This window comes from Lagenorhynchus albirostris, chromosome 7, assembly GCF_949774975.1.
Source record: "Lagenorhynchus albirostris chromosome 7, mLagAlb1.1, whole genome shotgun sequence".
In the NCBI taxonomy this organism is placed as follows: domain Eukaryota; kingdom Metazoa; phylum Chordata; class Mammalia; order Artiodactyla; family Delphinidae; genus Lagenorhynchus; species Lagenorhynchus albirostris.
The window spans coordinates 101,124,913-101,146,416 of NC_083101.1; the positions used below are offsets into that span (position 1 = coordinate 101,124,913).

The 21,504-nt window shown below is 38.7% G+C and overlaps 1 protein-coding gene across 1 annotated transcript in view; it reads left to right on the plus strand.

The window, feature by feature from the left end:
- Positions 1-10,121: 10,121 nt before the first annotated feature.
- Positions 10,122-21,504, plus strand: part of ADAM28 (ADAM metallopeptidase domain 28) — a 57,606-nt gene continuing 46,223 nt past the window's right edge. The window contains exons 1-2 of the mRNA XM_060153589.1: positions 10,122-10,173; positions 17,360-17,463. Coding sequence (XP_060009572.1) covers positions 10,122-10,173; positions 17,360-17,463 — 156 coding nt within the window. The remainder of the gene's footprint in view (positions 10,174-17,359; positions 17,464-21,504) is intronic.

Consider the following 21,504-nt stretch of genomic DNA (forward strand, 5'->3'; position numbering starts at 1 on the left):
ACTAAAACAATAAAAACTAATAAAACAAAACAAAACTACACAACAGGTAAACAATTGACAAAATGAAAAGGCAACCTACAGAATGGAGAAAATATTTGCAAATTATGTATCTGGTAAGGGGTTAATAACCAAAGTATATAGGAACTTATACAACTCAATAACAAAAAAACATACAGTCCAATTAAAAAATGGGCAAAGACCTGAAAAAACATTTTTCCGAAGAAGACATACAGACGGTCAACAGGTACATGAAATGATGTTCAACATCACTAATCATCAGGGAGATGCAGAACAAAACTACAATGAGGTATCACGTCATACCTGTTAGAATGGCCATCGTCAAAAAAACAATCGATAGAAAGTGCTGGTGAGAATGTGGAGAAAAGGCAACCCTTGTGCACTGTTGGTGAGAATGTTAATTGGTGCAACAACTAAAGAAAACAGTATGATGATCCCTCAAGATATTAAAATTAGAGCTACCATATGATCCAGCAATCCCACTTGTAGGTATTTATCAAAAACAATAGAAATCAAGATCTCGAAGAGATGTCTGTACTCCCCTGTTCAGTGCAGCGTTATTCACAATAGCCAAGAATGGAAACAATGTAATGTCCATTGATGGATGAGTGGATTAAAAAAATTTATGCATACAATGGAATATTATTCAAGCTTAAAAAGAAGAAAATCCTATCATTTATGATAACATAGATGGACCAGGAGAAGGTTATGCTAAATGAAATAATCTAGACATGGAAAGACAAATACAGAATGATCTCATTTATATGTGGAATCTAAAATCATCAAATTCATAGAAGCAGGGCTTCCCTGGTGGCGCAGTGGTTGAGAGTCTGCCTGCCGATGCAGGGGACGCGGGTTCGTGCCCCGGTCCGGGAAGATCCCACATGCCGCAGAGCGGCTGGGCCCGTGAGCCATGGCCACTGAGCCTGCGCGTCCAGAGCCTGTGCTCCGCAACGGGAGAGGCCACAACAGTGAGGCCCACGTACCGCAAAAAAAAAAAAAAAAAAATTCATAGAAGCAGAGAGTAGAATGGTGGTTATCAGGGGCTGGGGGGGAAGGGAAATGGGGAGTTTATGGTTAAAGGGTGCAAAGTTTCAGTTTTGTGTGGTAAATAAGTTCTAGAAATCTACTGTACAGAACAGTGCCTAGATCTAACAATACTCTATTGTATACTCAAAATTTACTAAGAGGGTAGATCTTATGTTAAGTGTTTTTACCACACAAAATAATAGTAGTAATAAACAATAATTTACAAAGGAGGTGGGAGGATACTTTAGGAGGACTTGGATATACCTGTGGCCTTGATAGTGGTGATGGCTTCACAGGTGTATACTTATCCCCAGACACATCAACTTCTATACTTTGAATATGTACAGCCTTTTACATGTCAGTTATACCTCAATAAAGTGGTTTACAAAAGAATCTGCTGATTTAAATGTTAATCTCATCAAAAAACCCTTCATAGAAGCATCCAGAATAATATTTGAACAAGTATCTGGGTATCATGGCTCAGCCAAGTTGCCACATAATATTAACCATCACCTATTTATAAGTTAAATTCTAAGTCTTAATTTCTTCAAACTCTTCTCAGTTCCTTGGCATTCAGTGGCATTTATCTTTTCTCTTCTTAAGCCACTCTCAGAAATGGCTTTATTCTTGACCTATCAAGAAGATCTGTTCAACACAAAATTAATTTAATTTATGAATAATTGGATGGTTTTAATTCATACTTATAGTGCATAAATGATCACAGATTAATAAGTGCATGGGTTAGCAGCTTTGCTTGGTTAAGGCCAGAGAGAAATCAGAAAGGATCACCCAGTCCTATATTCTTATTCTATCAAGCTTACAGAGTACTTCTTCTCAACCCAGAAGCATGTGACACAGAAGGAGAGTTTGTAGAATGACTAAGTTACAAATAAATAAATTTGTTTAATGTGACTTCTGGGACAGTGTTCTTCCATACAGTTTGTATAAAAGTAAGGACAATGCCGGCAGACTCCACTTCCAGGTGTTTAAAGTTCATTTTAATTAACCTGTCACAGCTTTGGGCATTATTACTTGTGTGGCTATCCCTTCCTTTCTCCAGTGGGCCCAAGATTTGTAATACTGAGTTGATCCTCTTTGTCTGGCAAAGAATCTCTTGGAGGGCCCTCTCTGATATGCAGATGTAGGGCTAGCAGGAACACATTTTTCTAGGATTAGAGAATTAGTGTATAACCAGTTCTTTTTTGTCTTTTTTCAATGATGAAATAGCTGCAATGTGGAGTACATCTCTGTGGAGAGAGTGACAAATTAAATAAAAAGCCCTGGGCTTTCTGGAAGGAAAGAGTCAAATCCCAATCTATATGCCTAGTGTATGATTAATTTTCTGTGTTAACTTGGCTAGGCCACAGTACTAAGATATTTGGTCAAACGATATCCTGTTCCTGTGAAGATATCTTTGCAGATGACATTAACATGCAAATCAGTAGACTTCAGCAAAGGAGATTACCCACCTTAATATGTATAAGCCTCATCCAATTACTTGAAGGCTTTAATAGAAAAGAGAATGACCTCCCCTGAGAAAGAGAGCATTCTGCCAGTAGCCGGCCTTCAGACTTGAGCTGCAATCCTAACTCTTCTGGGTTTGCAGCCTGCTAGCATACCCTGCAGATTTTGGACTCGCCAGCCTCCACAATTGTGTGGGGCAACTCAGGGAATACTTCAGGATATGAGGACCAAAGACAGAGACCTCTGAATTAAATAGCATGTGGGAAAAGGGACTTTACGCTGGAGAACGGGCTTTAGACAAGGTTTTAAGTTTGATTGAGAAGAGTTGATTTGAAGCAATATGAAGCTGCCACTTCCTTTAAATCTAGCCATCCTCCCATGGTAAGGGTAAGGGAAGTGAGCGATAGCTAACCAAGTCAATGTGAACTAAGAACCTTAGTGCCTTATTTGAAGCACCATCACTGTCCAGGGAGGGTTCAGAGCCTGTAAAAATACTTCTATATTATGGACCAGTTTTTCCATCCAGTGACAAAACAGTTGCAATAATAGACCAATCAGAATCCAGTTCTCAGTCTCTGCTTAATATCTTGAAAAGGCATGACGTACTTTCAGCTATGTAAATCTGTAAGAGTTTTGAATGATTTGGGGAATGGAAGGGTGTATACAGAGAAATATAATGGGTTTTCTGTTAAGTGTGTAATGGGGGCTCAAATGGGTTACTAAAAACTTTTCTAAAGTTAAAATATACATCAGAATTTTACGTTAATAGATAAAAGAATTTTTGCTCCAATTTTTTAATTTTTAATTTAAATTCATCCATTTAAAAAACATTAACGAATATTTATTGGGCATTTTCTAAAACATGCACAGTTCTAAGTGTTAGAGCTAACTATTGAACCATTACTTCATGGAATTTACATTCAAGGGGAAGAGAGAAAGGCTTTAAAAATGAATAAACACACAAATACATAATGTAGAATGTTGGTGTGTAATAAGTGCAATGGAGAAAAATAAAACAGAAAGGGTATGAGTTGTGCTACAGAAAAGAAAAATGGAAATTTCTGATTAAGTTACACCTCATTGAGAAGGCAACCTTTTTTTTTTTGTTTTTTGTTGTTGTTGCAGTACGCGGGCCTCTCACTGTTGTGGCCTCTCCCGCTGCGGAGCACAGGCTCCGGACACACAGGCTCAGCGGCCATGGCTCACGGGCCCAGCTGCTCCCCGGCATGTGGGACCTTCCCGGACTGGGGCGAACCCACGTCCCCTGCATCGGCAGGCGGACTCTCAACCACTGCGCCACCAAGGAAGCCCGAGAACGCAATCTTTGACCAAGTACTTGAACTAATCATCCAGGTACATATCTGAGGGAAGAGTATTTCAGGCAGAAGGAAGAGTCAAAGCAAACGCTGTGGCAAGCCTGTGCCTGATTATTCAAGGAATATGGAGTCATCCAGTGTGGCTTGATTAGAGTGAGCAAGAAGATGAGCTCAGACCAGAAGGGACTGAGGGGTGAGTGCCGAGTGTCGGAGTACAGGTCCTGTACAGCCTTGAAAGTCATTGTAATGGATGGAGTTGAGTTTAATTAGGGTGGTGAAGATTTTTCAGTCAGTCTGGATTTTCATGTGTAGGAAGACCATGAGGGGACGACCGTAAGAAAACTTTCTCTACCTTTGATTGTAAATAAGAGGAATGAGATTTCCCTATGGGAGTTTACATGTGAAATCAACACATAATGAATCCAAACAGATATAAGCAGAATGCCTCCCTGGTCCCTTTGGAAAGGATTACTGTTTGACTAGGGGACCTTATCCATAAAAATAGAGTAGGGAGGGAAATTTGTAGTTAGGCCAATCCAGGCTCTCTCTCTCTTTTTTTTTTTTTTTGCCATATCAAAGCACACATATTATTGGATCTTAATTTTAGTTTTTATACCAGATGAAGGGTAGGGGAGAGTGTAGGTCAGCAATGGAGCACAGAAAAACTAGAAGAATCACAGATGTAAAGATGGACAATGTCTATTCTCATTCCACCTGGAAGACAGAGTGTTCTGACAGCCCTATCTGCTTGTTAAGTACATCAGATTATGCAAATGATACATCAGTTTGATTGGACTCAATAAATCTCTGTGATTAGCTACTGCTTTTTAATTTAGATACTGTGTGATGAGAGGAAAGGTCACTTCATGTTACAAAGAGCCTAATGCAATGTAGCAAGTCTTAAATAATAGCTAGTAATTCAGGGTGATTCAGGGTGAGAGGAGTTATTGGCTGATTATAACAGTAAAACTTAAGGTAAAATCTTATGTAAGTATAGTACCTGAAAGGAGATAACAAAAACCTCTTGGCTTTCGTACGTAAAAATGTATTTACAGAGCTTAAAAGCCAATAGCTTTCTTTCTTTGTGTTACACTATCTACTTAACCACAGGTGGGAACATAAGTTACAAGAGGAAACCTTAAGGCTTTACCTTTGTTCTGGTTTGAAAAGACTAACAGCACTTTTCTCTTTTTTCTTCTAAGACTCAGCTGCTCATGGCTTGTAGTTCAGGGGCTCTGCTTGTTTTTTGAGTGATCCTCCTTCAAATCACTAAATCAATGTGCAAACATATATTCATTAGCTCCTATTTTCTAAGCACTCTGTTGGTGTCTTGAGGGTGCAATGATGACTAATAAGTATCCTCAAGGAGAGCTCCGTTTAGGGGAGAATAGGTCTGTTCTGAAAAAATACTTTGATTTTTGTGTTTACTTTATGTAATTTTTAAATTATAAAAATAATAGTAACCACTACTTAAAAATCAAGAAATACAGGAAGAAAAGAGGTAAAAACATTCATCTTCCCAGCACATACAGAAACACCTCCCTAAATATTTGGGAAGTTTTTTGCTTTTTTTTTTTTTTTTTTTTACTCCAAATAGGTTTTTGAAATTTTTATGTAGTTGTGACCATTTTGTATATAAATTTGTGGCTTCAGTTTTGTTCCAATATTATAATGTTACAATTTCCCATAATATTAAATTTCATTGTAAGTGGTTTAATATTTTATTGAGTAGGTATGTAGTTGACTATATGCCCATCTTTTTATTTTTGTATATTTAGTTTTAGTTTTATTCCTTATAGATAATGTAATTAACATCTTGATGCATAAAACCCATTTTATATTTCAGACAATTTTCTTAGAGTGATTCTCAGTGGTTGAATTACTTATTTAAAATAGAAAATATTTTAAAATCTTGAATTTGATGACCAGTCTGTCTTCCTTTAAACTCTAAGTTTGTATTTTTGTTTGTTCTGTTATAGGGATGTGATCCAATAAATTTTCAACATGTGTACAGTATGTGTATAGAGCAGGCAGAAGGAATGTATTCAGCCGTGTTAACGCCTGAGTTCCTTATGCTCTACAACATATCCTTTAATAGCGTCTCTGGAAGGTATTTAATTTACTCAGTGCCAGCTCTGTGTAGTTCATTTCTGGGCACAGGGAAAACAAAGGTGGTGCCTCAGTATTCACTGACCCCGTAGTGTGTCTTTGGGTTGAAGGAACGTTACCTCTCTGTCTGTTCCAGAAGCAATTTGTAAGAGCATAGCAGTGTAGGAATGTTTTAATTAAATAAAAACATATTGAAGAAAGATCCTACACCCAGTGGTCCCAAGATTTGTCACACATGCTCAGAAAAGATCAATACTGGGACTTCTCTGGGAGTCCAGTTGTTAAGACTCCGCACTTCTGCTGCAGGGGGCGCAGGTTCGATCCTGGTCAGGGAAGTAAGATTCCGCAAGCCGAGCGGCCAAAAAAAAAAAAAAGAAAAGATCAATATCAAGTCTTTGATAATTCAATGACACTTCCTTCTCTAGGTTCTAGGTTGTGGTGAAGATGATTCATGTTAATACAAAGCAACTAGCACATTCTAATCACACAGTAAACATTTGCTCCTTTCTCTCTGCCTGCTAAGAAGACTTTGCATCCCCTTGGTCTGAGTAGAGTCAAGTAGGTGGTGACTGAATAATCCTTTTCTCCCAGTTCGAATACTAACATCATTTGGTCTTTTTTCTACATGATGTTCCTTGAACTAATCAGAATGGAAAGCAGAAAGAATAGTGAGAATTCCGGGCTGAAAAGAGATTTTTGTGAAGTTCTTTTGAGGAAAAATACAGTCTTCCATGTGTGCTATTTCTCTTCGCCCTTAGTGAATAGGAACAGAGCTATAATGGTCCTGGGAGGTGAAACAGTTACAGTAAGATCTTCCTGGAGCTTCAGTGAGAACCCATCTTGGGCAGAGTTCAAGACCTGATCTCTCATTCAAATGATTTGATGATTCTAAATAATTACTGTTGAAGAAATTTTGAAAGCCTTGAATGACATAAACATACAGAGACACAGCAGAACGATTATATTTATTAAATCAGATACAATCTATGAGTCTTAGTAACCTACCCATAATTGGGTCCTTTTTTTTCCATGATCCCACTCTCGGTTTTAGGTCCATCTCCTCCTATAGAGGTAAAGATAAGGTGTTTTAAACCTTGAACACCTCCCCTACCCATTTATCTATGTCTGCTTCTCCAGAAGTTTCTTTTTTGAGGTGTGCAGCAGGGAGGAAGACAAGAAGAGAGGGTGTCCTATTGTGGTACAGACACTGCTCCAAGAAACACTTCCCAGAGCATCAATGAAAAGGCAGAGCTCAAGACCAGATCCTCCCTGATACATTACATTGATCCTCATTGCCTGTCTCCTGCTTGGTGCTGTGGGGTCCTTTCACTATCAGTCTTTCCCAGCCAGCATCCCTAAAGGATTTTCTTTTTCTGATAATCATCTCCCAGTGGACTGTGGCCCCGAAGGATGGAGTAGGATCTGAGTAACTCCAACGCTACCAAAAAACAATCCTTCATAAGCTACACACTGCTGAAGTCCCTGCAAAAACTCCTTTAATACATCTGGACCTCAGTTTCTGCATATGTAACTTGGAGTTGTTGATACGTACATCGAAAAATTTTAATAGGAACTAGCGACACCACATACAATGAACTTCAAATGGCATCAGGCGTATATTAAAGGGAAGGGGCTTTACAAGTGTCTTATACATTACAATGCATAGGAACTACACAATCTGGAACACCAGTTCAAAGTAGTAATGTTCTTACCTGTAACCAGATGAGATTTCATTCCTCACTATTTTTAATCAAATGATTAAAATGGATCATCTTGTTAGAATCCTCTCTTTAGGTGACATTTAACTAAGAGAAATTTGTGTAGACTAGAGGATAAAGTAAACATTTTACAAGTACTTTTCAAATATATATTATCATTTGATCCTTATAAAGTCCAGTGAAGTAGAATGCTGGAAGTGATATTTGCTACATGACTTTGGAACTTAACTTTCTCCATAATCAAGATTTAAGAGAAAGTTATATTCCCAGTGTAATAAAGCAAGTGGCAGAGTAAGAACTTGAACCTGTATTTTCCCACTCAAGTTCCTGTGCTGATATCACAACAACATCTTCCCATTCCCCCAGACACTCTTTGCTCCAAAAACACCAAAACATTACCAGCCATAAACTAATGTGTTTATCCTCCTCACTACTTCTCACAGTTGGTTCTTCATTGATCTCATTGTTCTTGCCTCCAGGAAGCCTTCCTTGCCCTGATAGGATTTCGGCATAGAGGTCACCTCTGACTTCTGACCTCTATGCCTAAATCTATCATAGCACTAAACACAAGGTACTGTGATATACGGACAGTACTCACTTTGCACAACTTCATGGTAACCGTTCTTGCCTATCTGCCTCACCAGACTGTAAGCATCTCAAAGGAAATGATTGTGTTTTCAGCCATGACCTCAGTGTCCTACGCATAAGATACTAATGCATGTGTACAGAATTAATGGAGAAAAGCCATGTAATCATTTAAAAGCAGATGTATTCTTTCTGTTCCCTGAAAAAAACAAACCAGTAGAACTTGGATGGAAGAGACAAGACACCTGTGAGATTCCCAATCCTGATGGCTGAAATGTTCAATAACTAGATTAAAAAATTCCCTTATGCTTGTTGGCCAATATGTGTATTATCATTTAGAGATATCCCTTTTCATTGCAATCACTAGTATAAGAATGTGCTTATAAGAATCCATAAAATGGATTTATGGATTTATAAAATCCATAAAATGATGCATAATTTTAGTGGACCAGGAATGGGTTTTGTAATAATACTTCAGGGTTTTTTAGTAGGAATTGTATATTTATTTCTCAACAGAAATATAACTGGGTGTATAAATGAACTGCATAAGTAGGAAGCATTAGAGTCTGTGAGTAGGAGATCAGACAACATCAGGTCCAAATTCCACTCCTACCACTTGCTAGCTAGGTAACTGTGGGCAAGCTGCTTACTCTTTTTATTCTATAAAATGAGGAAAACTGAGTCTTAATCTTCTGAATTTTTTATCTTTTTAAACCCCAGTTTTTTTCATATACAAAATATGGGTAAGATGATATTTATCACACAGGAGTATCATAAGAATCAATATGATAATTAGTATAAAGGACCTGGAACTTGGTAAGCAGCTCTAATTAATATTAGCTATACTGTGTGATAACTGGGCATGCCAGCTTAGACTCACTACCACCTGTGACAACTCCTGAAATTATCTTGGAAATTACATTTTTTGAGTCTTAAAGGCTTCCCCCTACCCCCTTCTCTTGGTTGTTATTGATGATACAAATACCCTTGGAGAGCTGAAAAACCTTGAGCTTATAGAGTCCCACATTCTTATTTCATGAGAGTTCAAGCTCCCTGAGAATGCCATTGTGGAAGAACAGGCTAAGGATACAAAATAATTGGAAAAGAGAGTTTTATATAATAATGGGATTGGATCAGAAATTGCTTCACTGAACCACATGTATATGTGAGAGGATAACCTTCTCAATAAATTTTTGCCAACATAGCAAATACATATACATGTATTTATTTTGCTTTTTATTTATTCATTTTTTTATTGAAGTATAGTTGCTTTACAGTGTTGTGTTAGTTTCAGGGATCCGCAAAGTGATTCAGCTACATATATATATATACTTTTATATATACATGTATATATGTGTATATATATATTTACAAATATATATATACTTTTTCAGATTCTTTTCCCTTAGAGGTCATTACAAAACACTGAGTATAGTTCCCTGTGCTATACGGAAGGTCCATGCTGGTTATCTGTTTTATATATAGTAGTGTGTACATACACATATATTTATTATACACATAATAAATACACACATTTATCAAGCTACATTGAAGCTATTATTGCAGTGGCTTATTGGAATATAGTATTTTACTGGAAATGTACTACTTCTGAGTGGGGAATATGGGGAAGAAAGAAAGAGAAACAATAGCGTAGGATCAAGGGATCTTAGAGCCAGACTGCGGCCAGAACTTCCGCCTGCTGTACCATTGTCACAGGACCATAGCTCTGAGGTTGTGCAACACCTTTAGTAAACACTTCCTGAAGCAGAGACAAGAATGAACCCTGAGGTTTCATTCTGTCTCACTTGAGAGGAAGGGACAGACCCAGTGCACGTCTGCTTGAGACAGAAGGACAGACACCAGGCTCCTGGGATCACCCAGCATGTGGCGAGGGCTTCTTTTGACAGCCACTTTCCTCCTTTCTCCACTTCCAGGTAGGTGTTTAACTCCTTTTCAGGTTCTGTTAAATACCCAGGAAACTGCTTGCTTTTCATCTTCTCCCAGTATTTTTTTTAACCAATTTTACTAACCAGTTGAGCTGGTTTAATTTGTTTTGGGGGGCTCTGACTGATTTAAACACTCAGTGTAAAGGAGAGGCAAGCAGACTTCTTGAATCAATATTTACGCGTCTGGTCTGAGAACACTTAGAAATCAGAGGGGAAATTTCATTCAGCATCATTTAAACAGTGAATGTGATCTTTGCATCAAAGAATGGAATGCACCCAAATCAACCTTGTCAGTTTTTAGAGCAGTTAAGATGAGGCAGGTTTGACTGGTTATTGTGGTACAGAAGGCTTCAGAAAGTATCTGTTATTATTTTTCGGGCCAGTTCGATTTGTCCTATTCCTTTCAATCACATTTTTATATTTAGTCCTTTCATTATTGCTGATGATAAATATGATGAATTAGAAATAAGTAGTGGACCCATTTCATGTTTATAAAGCACTGTGATATTACTTGATCAAAACAATGTTGCCGTTGAACTTATGTTGATCATTCACTTCCATTTTGCTGGTTAGATCAAACATTTGTCGACTGAAAAAAAAGAAAGCACAATGTGAGAGTTGTGAGTGAAGTTTTATTTGGGGCAAAATGAGGACTATAGCCTGGGAGACAACTTCTCAGATAACTGTGAGGAACTGTTCGGAAGAAGTAGGGCAGGGAGATCAGTACTATGTGTTTTGGTGAAGGGGGGCCCATGGAATCAAGCATACATTTTGGCAGGAGGTTGCTGCTAGTCACGATGAGCGGATGTCTCCATTAATAATTTTAGAGCTTTTCTAGATATGAGAAAATGCAAGAAATTGGGTTCATAACATCTTCTCCTAAAAGTATCTAATTATCTGAAGGTTTGTTCTGCCAGTTTTTCCCAGAGTACAGAGTGCCTCATTTCTGATCTTTGCCGGCCCTGAACTCCTGTTTCAGGCTGTGTATTGAAGGTCAACTACTGCAGTGGCTAGTGACTTCATTCTTTTTTTTTTTTTTTTTTTTTGGCGTACGTGGCTCCGGACGCGCAGGCTCAGCGGCCATGGCTCACGGGCCCAGACGCTCCGCGGCATGTGGGATCCTCCCGGACCGGGGCATGAACCCGTGTCCCCTGCATCGGCAGGCGGACTCCCAACCACTGCGCCACCAGGGAAGCCCCAAGTGACTTCATTCTTGTAGTGCCAGATGGTGAGCAGCAATTTTTAGTTTAAGAATTCAAAAGTAGAGTAATATTCCTTCCTAATAATCAATTATATCTAGCATATCTCTCCATCTCTGATGAATTCTCCAGTTAGATTTTGGCTAAATTAGATTGGCTAACACATTTCCTTTGTTTATTTCTACTTCGAGAGCTTATTGAAATTCAGCACGTTAGCTTCAGTGTGTGAGACTCCTTCCCTGGTAAACCTTTTCCTGGGCTTTAGAATGTTTGCCGGGACCTAGAAGTGGGAACACATTATCAACAAGAAGGATGGGGTTAGGTAGGGAAATATTCTCCTACCCCTTTTGCCCACACAGTACTTTGTCACTAAAAGCATCTTTCCTTTTACGCTGGTTTCTGATTTGTTTTTCAGACTTGAGAAAGTTTTAACTTAACATCTTTTGGTATAGAACTGTGCTAGGAATTTAAATTATTGACTTAAAATTCCTATTTTTTGAGTCAAAGTTAATAGAAATCTTCTTTGCCTACATTCTCCAAAAGTAGGATCACTGAACACTCTCTGGGACACTTTGCTTGGTTGAAACATAAGAATTGTTTGTGTACTAGCCTTACCCAACAGCATAAAGATCAAGCTGGATCTGTTAACAGAATAACATAGCTACCAGTGCGGTCCACCCACATTATAGCCTTTTCGGTGAATCTCGGCATACCAATTGATTCTGTTCTCCTGTCTTTGAATTCACATCATTTGCCCCAAGAGACAAAACATTTTTAGAGGTCGTGTCTCAAAGTGTGACATCTCTGAATACTTGGTGAGAAGGGGACAGAGGTTCTGAAGTGGCTTTTTTGAGGATGGGGGGATGAACAGAAAGCTGCCTTCCCTTATCTTCCATCTGGAACAGAAAGCTGCCCCCTCTTTTTTATTTCCCATTGTGTATTTTCAAGAATGTTTCCGTGAATCCGCCTGCCAATTCAGGGGACACAGGTTCGAGCCCTGGTCCGGTAGATCCCACATGCCGCAGAGCAACTAAGCCTGTGAGCCACAACTACTGAGCCCACGTGCCACAACTACTGAGCCGGTGTGCCGCTACTGAAGCCCACGAGCCTAGAGCCCGTGCCCCGCAACAAGAGAAGCCACAGCAATAAGAAGGCCATGCACCACAGTGAAGAGTAGCCCCTGCTCACCACAACTAGAGAAAGCCCGTGTACAGCAACCAAGACCCAACGCAGCCAAAAAAAAAAGGAATGTCTCCATGGTCCCTGAAATAACCTGAAATGAAATACCCACTGAAATGTAAGACGTAAAGCAATTTCCATTTTCCCATCTCCTCCTTTTTTTGTTTCTCTGCCCCCATCATCCAGAGAATAAGTATGTGCCCCTCCAACCATGACTCCTGCCCAGTTCTTACATATGCGAAATTAAAACATGAGGTCAAATCAGGCCAACTGTTTGTAATGAGCTTTACAATCCCCTGAGAAAAATAACTTATAAGATTTCATTGTAGGAAAGGGAAAAAAATTTAAAGAATGTGACAGGTGCTTGGGGGTGAAGAAGTAAGGAGAAGTTTCTTTACTTCAGCAGAATATCCAGGGGGTACAGTACTTTTTGAAATTATTTTATTTCAAATTGCAATTTCTTCCTATCTTCATAAGTCGACTGGAAGACCCCAAAAAGTATACGTAATTTGATCTTTAGAGCCAAAGTGATAGACATAATTAGGATGTCTTTTTTCCTTTAGCATTTGTACTCACTTTTACTGCAGGAAGTTTAAAATCACCAGATAGTTTGATGGGGTAGCTTGATGGGGTACAGAGAATCCCAGAACTTAAGTCCATGTCATTGCATAAACCCTGATTCAGGGCTTCACATCATGTGTTTAGTTTGAAAAGACATTGCTTTCAACAGTTTTGAAAAGATTTGAAGAAAAATGGAAATATCAGTATTATGTACAAAGGGGCTAAACTCTAAAATGGCTCCAAACACATTAAAAAATAAAGTAGCCATACAGACTAATGTCTGGTATATTAATCTTGTCAACAAGATTTAACTTTTCTAAAGACAGGGAGGGAGGCAGAGAGAGAAAGAGAGATAGAGGAAGGAAGAAAGAGAAAGAAAGAAAGAAAACGGTTGGAAGGAAGGATGAAGGGAGGGTGGAAGGAAGGTGAGAAGTTTCCAGATTAAAAGAGAGTAAAGAGGGCTTCCCTGGTGGCACAGTGGTTGAGAGTCCGCCTGCCGATGCAGGGGACGCGGGTTCGTGCCCCGGTCCGGGAAGATCCCACATGCTGCGGAGCGGCTGGGCCGGTGAGCCATGGCCGCTGAGCCTGTGCGTCCTGAGCCTGTGCTCCGCAACGGGAGAGGCCACAAACATGAAAACTAGATAAAATACCTGACCCTAGAGTGGATCCTGCACTGGAATGGGGAAAATGCTATAAAGGATATTATTTGGTCAATTGACAAAACTGGAATACTGATGGTAGATTAAAGTACTGGCTCAGTGTTAAATTTCTTAAATTTGAGAGCTGTGCTATGGCTGTGTAAGAGAATATTCTTGTACTTAGGAAATACTCAAGTTTGTAGGGGTAAAGAACCATGATGTATGTAGTGTAACTCATCCTCAAATGGTTAGAAAAAATTGTGTGTATGTATATTTATATACGTATGTATGTGTATATACACATATGTATATATGTGAGAGACTGAGAATATTCAAAATCTCAGTGACAACAACCTCAAAATATTGGTGGCTTACAAGAATACTTTGTCATTCATGAACATGTTGGCAAAAGGGTAAATCTGTGAATTAGGTAAATCCGGGTGAAGGATATAAAGACGTTATTTGTACTATTCCTATTCTTGCAATTCTTGTATACATTTGAAATTATCACCAAATAAAAAGTGTTTAAAAGTACCCCCCCCAAAGATTTCACTTTTCTAAAACTAATAAACAGTGAAAATAATGATCTAACCCAAAGCCAAATAACAGTTTTTTCTTGATCCGGTTTTGCTCGTCAAAACTAATCCATCCTGTGAGTTCTGTGGGAGAGAGAAAAGCAAGTATTAAAGTGAATTAGTAGAAACATATTGTGTTTCATCTCAGATTTGTGTAATCCCTGGATGATAGTTAGTTGTGTTTGTTCCACAGGCCTCAAAATAATTAGTGTGCTGTTATACAGCGGGGAGGAGACGGCACCATCACACCTTAGGATGATGAGCCAAACAACACTTAGGTCTGTTGCTCTCTTTAACTGCTGTATAATTTGTTGTATCTCAAATCTCATTCTTTCAGGGCCTTCTTGGTTTCAGAAAAAGAAGGGCCATTAAGGGAAATTCTATCTGTTTTCTTTAGAGAATGTACCCTGTTGTAAGAATGTGAAAAGCTGGAAATCTGTTCACTTCACACTGAAGAAAGTGAGAGGTTGCTGGAGGCGTTTTAAAAAATATCCTGGTTTAGTTTATTCATTGATTTGTTTTGGTTGCCATTTGGAAGTGCTTGGCCATCAAACAAAGAGTTGGAAAGAAATTTCTCCACTGATTTACATGCTTAGACTCCATATTTCATAGTCAGTTGGGAAACATTAGCATTTAGATAGTAACTAGAGGCATGGAGATCAATGTGTATATCAGAGAAAATTTGTGTTGGTTGGATTGGCCTGTCCCCTTCTCACCACTTCTGAAGGGGAGCATGTGAGTGTTATCCCTTTCTGCTTTTATAAAAAGAATTAGTTGGGTAGTTATTATTTTATGAACTGAGGGCAGCTTAGACTAATATTTCCCATCAGAATAATGTGTGTTTCATACAGCATTTTTAGAAGAGTTACTCTGGTTGCAATGTTGGTGAATATATGGCTTCATGAGCTCCATATTAATGGGACTAATTGCACTGATTGAACACAGTCCACCAGGCAGCATGCGGGTGCCTTATGGTGTACTTAGAGAGTAACAGGAGACTGTACGGAATTGCTACCATCAGTTAATTTCTGGCAAGAGTAATTTTCTTACTCTTGGCATATTATTTTGAAATAATTATGATAATTAGGAAAATTTTCACTCGATGGAAAGAAAATGACTGATTTACTGTTCCTTTAGGCTTTTGAACCTCGTTTATTGTTTTAAAACTAACATTATTATTTTCCTCTACCAAAAATTAATTAAATAGAAATAAAAGATGCCCAGTGATTAGCTCTATAACAGCAAGAAGTTAAGTGACTGAGGGAACTTGTGATTTAATTCTTGAAGTGTGACTATGTAATGAGACATTTTATCACAAGGTTCTGATTAGAACATTATTGAAATGACCTCACCTATTCAAAGAGATCATTGGAGATTCTGTATTTATTTGCATAAAGTTGTAGACTACTTGAACTGTTCTTCAAGATCATTTAATCTGCCCCCTCTTTTCACAATTAAAAAACCCAAACTAAACCCAAAGTTAATGTAGTCTAGTGTTGACGCCACGGCTTTAAGTGTTTTTGAATTATTTTTAACAGTAAATCTTGAGCCAGTGAAAGAAATGCCATTTCATCTCTTTAACACTCCATTTTTGACCCAGTGAGCTTTTAGCAAATTTAACCACTTTTTCTATTCTTCAAAGTTAGATATGCAAATGGCTCTTGAATGGTCAGAAGAATGAAAGCCATCCTAAAATGATAAAAGAAAATTGATATCACTAGGAATTTTGAAAAGTTTCTACTTTTGTTTCTGAAGAAACTGAAAAAATAAGCATTTATTCCCTGGAACATCACTGGGATAAGTGTACATTCATGCAAAGTGACTAATGAAAAATACTGTTTTATTTGCTAAAAGATCAACCCCATCACATAAATTTATGTTATCACAGAATTTAGGTTTGCCTATTTTAATGAGCTAGAACTACCCTCTAGTCATTTAAAGCCTTTCCAGTTCTAGTTAGGAAACTGCTGGGTTGGGGCCATCCTGTGGATCCCTGTTCCCTTGTACCTACGTTCTCTGTGGATCTGCAGCCCCTTAACCTCTAAAGAGCTGGTGTGTTGACATTTCCTCAGGCACTTCTTTATACAGAGCAGGGACTGGACCATGTGGGCAAATAAAAAAGAAAATAGAAAATTCAGCATCAGCTTTGGGAAAACTGAATTTCTCTAAAAAAAATAACTTCTAGAAACAACATTGAAATGAGAATTCAAGATGCCAATAGTAGGTTGAATCTTTCCAATTCTCTTTCAATATAACTGCAGGTTCAGAAGTTTTCCTTCCAGGCCAGTCCTAGTGTTCTAATTGTCTGCTTCTCCAGGTTTCATATGTTTCATGTTTTGTATTCAAAAATGAAGGTATGTCTGTACTGCAAAAGTCAGCCCATTCTATGGAGCTGATATTGGAGCCTTTTCTTACTGATTTCGTTTCTTTCATTACTGTAAAATATTGCTGTTGGAAAACCCAAGAAAAATATATTAGAATCTGAAATGGCATCCATTAGTTATTTCATTTTTATGACACTGTAGTTTCAGAGTGCTTCAGTTTGATTATTCTGACACTGATTAGGTTCTTAGAGGATTACTTTGGCTTCTGTTCTCCTGTCCTGGCTTTTGCCTGAACTGTTTGCTACCTTCCCCTAGGGGACACAAAGTGGTAAAGAGAAGCGGGAAAATTCTTAGTGAGGAAATATCTTCACTAAGTGTTTTTGAATTATTTTTATCTTTGAATTATCTTTTATCTTAGTGAAGATATTAAATATCTTCACTAAGCTGAGAAACACCGGTAAACTTTCAGTGGGAAAATATCTGAAGATATAGATTAAAGATCTGAGAGGAAGAGTGGGCTTCTGATTTTGTTGATCTTTTCTGGCATCTGCATTTTTATAACTCTCTCACATAACTCAGTTAAAGCCCCTGTGTGTGGCATCATTCATCAGAAACGCAATCAACATGACCACTACCGAACAGCATATGTTAGTTCTGCTTAGCTGAATCTTCTCTAACTTTTTTTTTTTTTTGCTCAGTAAATTCTATAAAAGAACTCCCTGGAGTGAAAAGCTATGAAGTGGTTTATCCCAGAAGACTTCATCCACTGCATAAAAGAGAGGTCAAGGATCCAGGTCAACAGGTACAGCTTTTGATTTAATAAAGAATTTTGAATACACGCACACACACACACACACACACACGCATATATATAACTATATTTAATATGTAGATATATATACATACACACATTTGTGTTTTTTAACCTGTCTTACCTTTATTAATCTTCACGATAACCCAACATTCTATTATTAGCTTTATTTTGATTTTAAAATTCTGGCAGTTGAGATAAACTAACTGTCCAAGGTCACACAGAGGGTGAACTTTATTTATGGTAATTTATAACTTATTCTGTTACTTCTAAAGAAATTGATGCAACTTCTTTTATCTATCTCTTTATATATCTCTATCTATCTATCATCTATACATACACACATACAAACAAAACCATGAACACTAAAATTGAAGTAAAAAATAAAATATTGTGGGTGAATAAATGCATATATGTGTAGTAAATTAGGATTAATTCCTGTAATTGAACATAAAATTTACCTCTGTTTTTTCAAGAGTCAGCTATTAAAGTTTGTAGAATTCTTACCACTTGACAAAACACACATTCTCAGTCAGAAGAGGAAAGCTAAAACATGATGATTCATTCCACAGCAATTTTCTAATTACCTACACCTGGAAGTCTTCTGCTGGGAGCCAGGAAAATACAAATAAATGAGACATAAATGACACCTTTTACATCTACCTATTGTAAGATGAAACTCACTGGAAGCTCATATTCCCCAACTGGACAAAGTTCCTCACAAATTATTTTTTCTAAAGCAAACACATGTATAGCAACAGAACCCAGAGTAGACTCTGTTTCCCAAAATAATTGTCTCTCAACAAAATGTTTCTGCTAAATTTATATAGGACCCATATGCATTGGATTCCCTGTCAATATGGCTTTCTTCAAATGCTTTCTGGCAGTCTCTTAAAAATGCCAACTACATTTTCCACTGAATATTTTGAGGTGAAAGCCAAGTTGCTAGAAATTAACTTTGTGGTTTCTGTGTTGAGACTCTTGGTCTTCCTTGTGCAAATAATTGATTAGCGATTACTTGAAACATTTAGAATTTAGAGTGCATGGGACAGAGGGGATCCCTGTATCTACACAGATCTCAGTCTGATTGATCACTTCTCAAGGCAGTGAAGAGGAGGACTCTTGTACTTATTATTACACCACTGTGCCCTCTGCTGGACCAGAGAATTAAGGCACCAACATTACCTGTCAGGTATGCCAAGAGCACGGCCCATCTTTCTGACTGCCTCATACCTGGCCACATTACTTAAGATTTGAGCTAGAATGAAGTAATCCTCTGAAACATTTTCTGGAGGAGGCACTAACAGCCAAGACAGAATCTTAAAGATTTGATTCATGATTGTATTCTTGACTGTATTTTACATACATGGCATAAGGAGACCTGAATAAGCGTTTGTTGAATAAGTGAGCAAATGAGTAAGTAAACAAATAGACAAATGAATGAGTGTAAGTGGAATACATTTCCTATAAACCTGCATAGATGTATAGTCAACACATTCTCAGTCAAGGTCCCTGATGTTGAAACTTACATTCCAAAGGTGGTCACTGTTCTTGCAGTCTTCAGATCACATGCTTCCTTAGAGGCCAAAATCATCTTGCTGTTGGTCCATGCCTTAAAACAAAATATCTGGGGCTTCCCTGGTGGCGCAGTGGTTGAGAGTCCGCCTGCCGATGCAGGGGATGCGGGTTCGTGCCCTGGTCCGGGAGGACCCCACATGCCGTGGAGTGGCTGGGCCCGTGAGCCATGGCCGTTGAGCCTGCGCGTCCGGAGCCTGTGCTCCGCAACGGGAGAGGCCACAACAGTGAGAGGCCCGCGTACCGCAAAAAAAAAAAAAAAATCTGGCATCACAATGCCTCCCCTATTGGGAACAACGTCAGGCCTTAGCTAGGTCCACCAAGGCTTTCAGAGGCCTCGGATTACTGTATGTTATCACAATAGTTGGGCTACAGGGTTTCCTTTGTGTATTCACAGGCATCATGTTGACTTTACAGTTCTGTTTCCATCTCAGAACCATACAGGACTCTAACCGTCCCAATCCACCCACTAGACCTTACCCATGGTGTTTCCTGGAGGAAATTTTTATTTATATGTCCCTGTGCCCAGTTAATCTTACCTAGTGGGCTCCAAATCATTTCCTTCTAGTGGAAGCTCTCCAAATCAAGGTGCCTGTTTCCTCTCCCAACCCATAGCTCAGAACCTAGATAGAATACAAATAAGACACACTTCTTATTAGCAGGCATTGTTCTCCACCATGAGCTTCTACTTGAGAAGTACAGTTATAACATTACCCAGTGCACCCTCTTTCGTGTAGTCTCTGGTTTTCTCCTTTGCTGTTTTCTTTCATCCTTACCCTCTATGGTAGTATTGGCTAAAACTCCCATTACCCAATTATCTTTTCTGAAACAACCTCCAACTAATATTTTATCTGAAAATCTACTAAAATCCATTGCTGACAGAAAACAGATATCTGGAAGGCTCTTCTGTATGGACGGTCATATCTGGTATCCTCCTAATATTTTCATTTTATCTGGCCTTTCTTAAGCCTGAACAAGAAGTGGTGACAACAATTCTCCATGACGTTTGTTTTCAACCCTCAGGCTTTTTTCCAGCTCCTGTTATTCATGAAAGTGAACTCAATTAGAGCAGCTTCCCCTCCTCTAGACCCACAGTGTAGGATATTTATAGTCTGAGATTTTTGACACCAGAGACACACTTCAATAACAGAAAATTTAAAGGAAATTTTAGCTGAAATAACTGACCTTGGAGATGGCAAATCCCTGCACAATACTCTGACCAGATGGCTCTAACTTTTTTTTTTTTTTTTTTTTTTTTGCGGTACGCGGGCCTCTCACTGTTGTGGCCTCTCCCGTTGCGGAGCACAGGCTCCGGACGCGCAGGCTCAGCAGCCATGGCTCACGGGCCCAGCCGCTCTGCGGCATGTGGGATCTTCCCGGACTGGGGCACGAACCCGTGTCCCCTGCATCGGCAGGCGGACTCTCAACCACTGCGCCACCAGGGAAGCCCCTTTCTTTTTTATCAACAATTTTATTTTTAAAAATTTTTATTGGAGTATAGTTGCTTTATAATATTGTGTTTATACTGTGCAGCGAAATGAATCAGCTATATGTATACATATATCCCCTCTTATTTGGATTTCCTTCTCATTTGGCTCTAACTTTCTATTGTCCCTGGATGAGCTCAGGTCCTTTTCTCTCTCCTTCAGGAGAGGGAGGAGACAAGAAAGCTTGACCTTAGGTGTAACACAGCAGTGGAAGCATCACTGAGTCCATAATAACTGGTGCTTTATCACGTTTGCTCTGCCATATTGGATCTCTTTAATAACAACAATGTCCTAGTACTTCCCAGTGAATTGGTAGATATTACATGTCACCATGGCTAATAACCCTGTTTTATAGGACAAAGTCAGAATTCAGTACCTGATAACATCTTTAAAATTCTTCTGTATAGACCTCTCTCTCTCCTCCTGTATATATAAATCTAAACTTAAAATAGTTCTCCTTTTCCACACAGTTTACTAGAAGTGACATTTTCTTCTCTTTCTGAACACCCGAGACTATGTTTTCTTCTTGATGACTTCTTCCTGCCTTAGGGTATAGATTCATGTTATTTTGCCCATATTCTGCCCTCCATGTAGCAGTGAGAAGACCTCTAGACCAAATCATCAGTTGAGAGGCTTGCGGGTCTTTGGGTCTGTGTGCATAGTAGTACTTCTTCTCAAATAACTTCCCCACCCTGTGTCACCTGGCTAATTCATATCTCAGCTGACATGTTCCTTCCTCAGGAAAGTCTTTCCCTGCCCTTAAGACGTGAGACATCCTACCCTGCTTCCAGATTCATACCCCTTATCATATAACTCACTTTTATTGTCTGTCTTTCCACAATATTATAAGCTTTCTGACAGTCAGTACCAATTTTTCCTGCTCAGAGGCCAGTTTCCAGAACTTAGCAGTGCCTGGCATATAACCCACACTCACATCCTCTTTGTAGAATGTGAGGCTGCCTGGATGGAT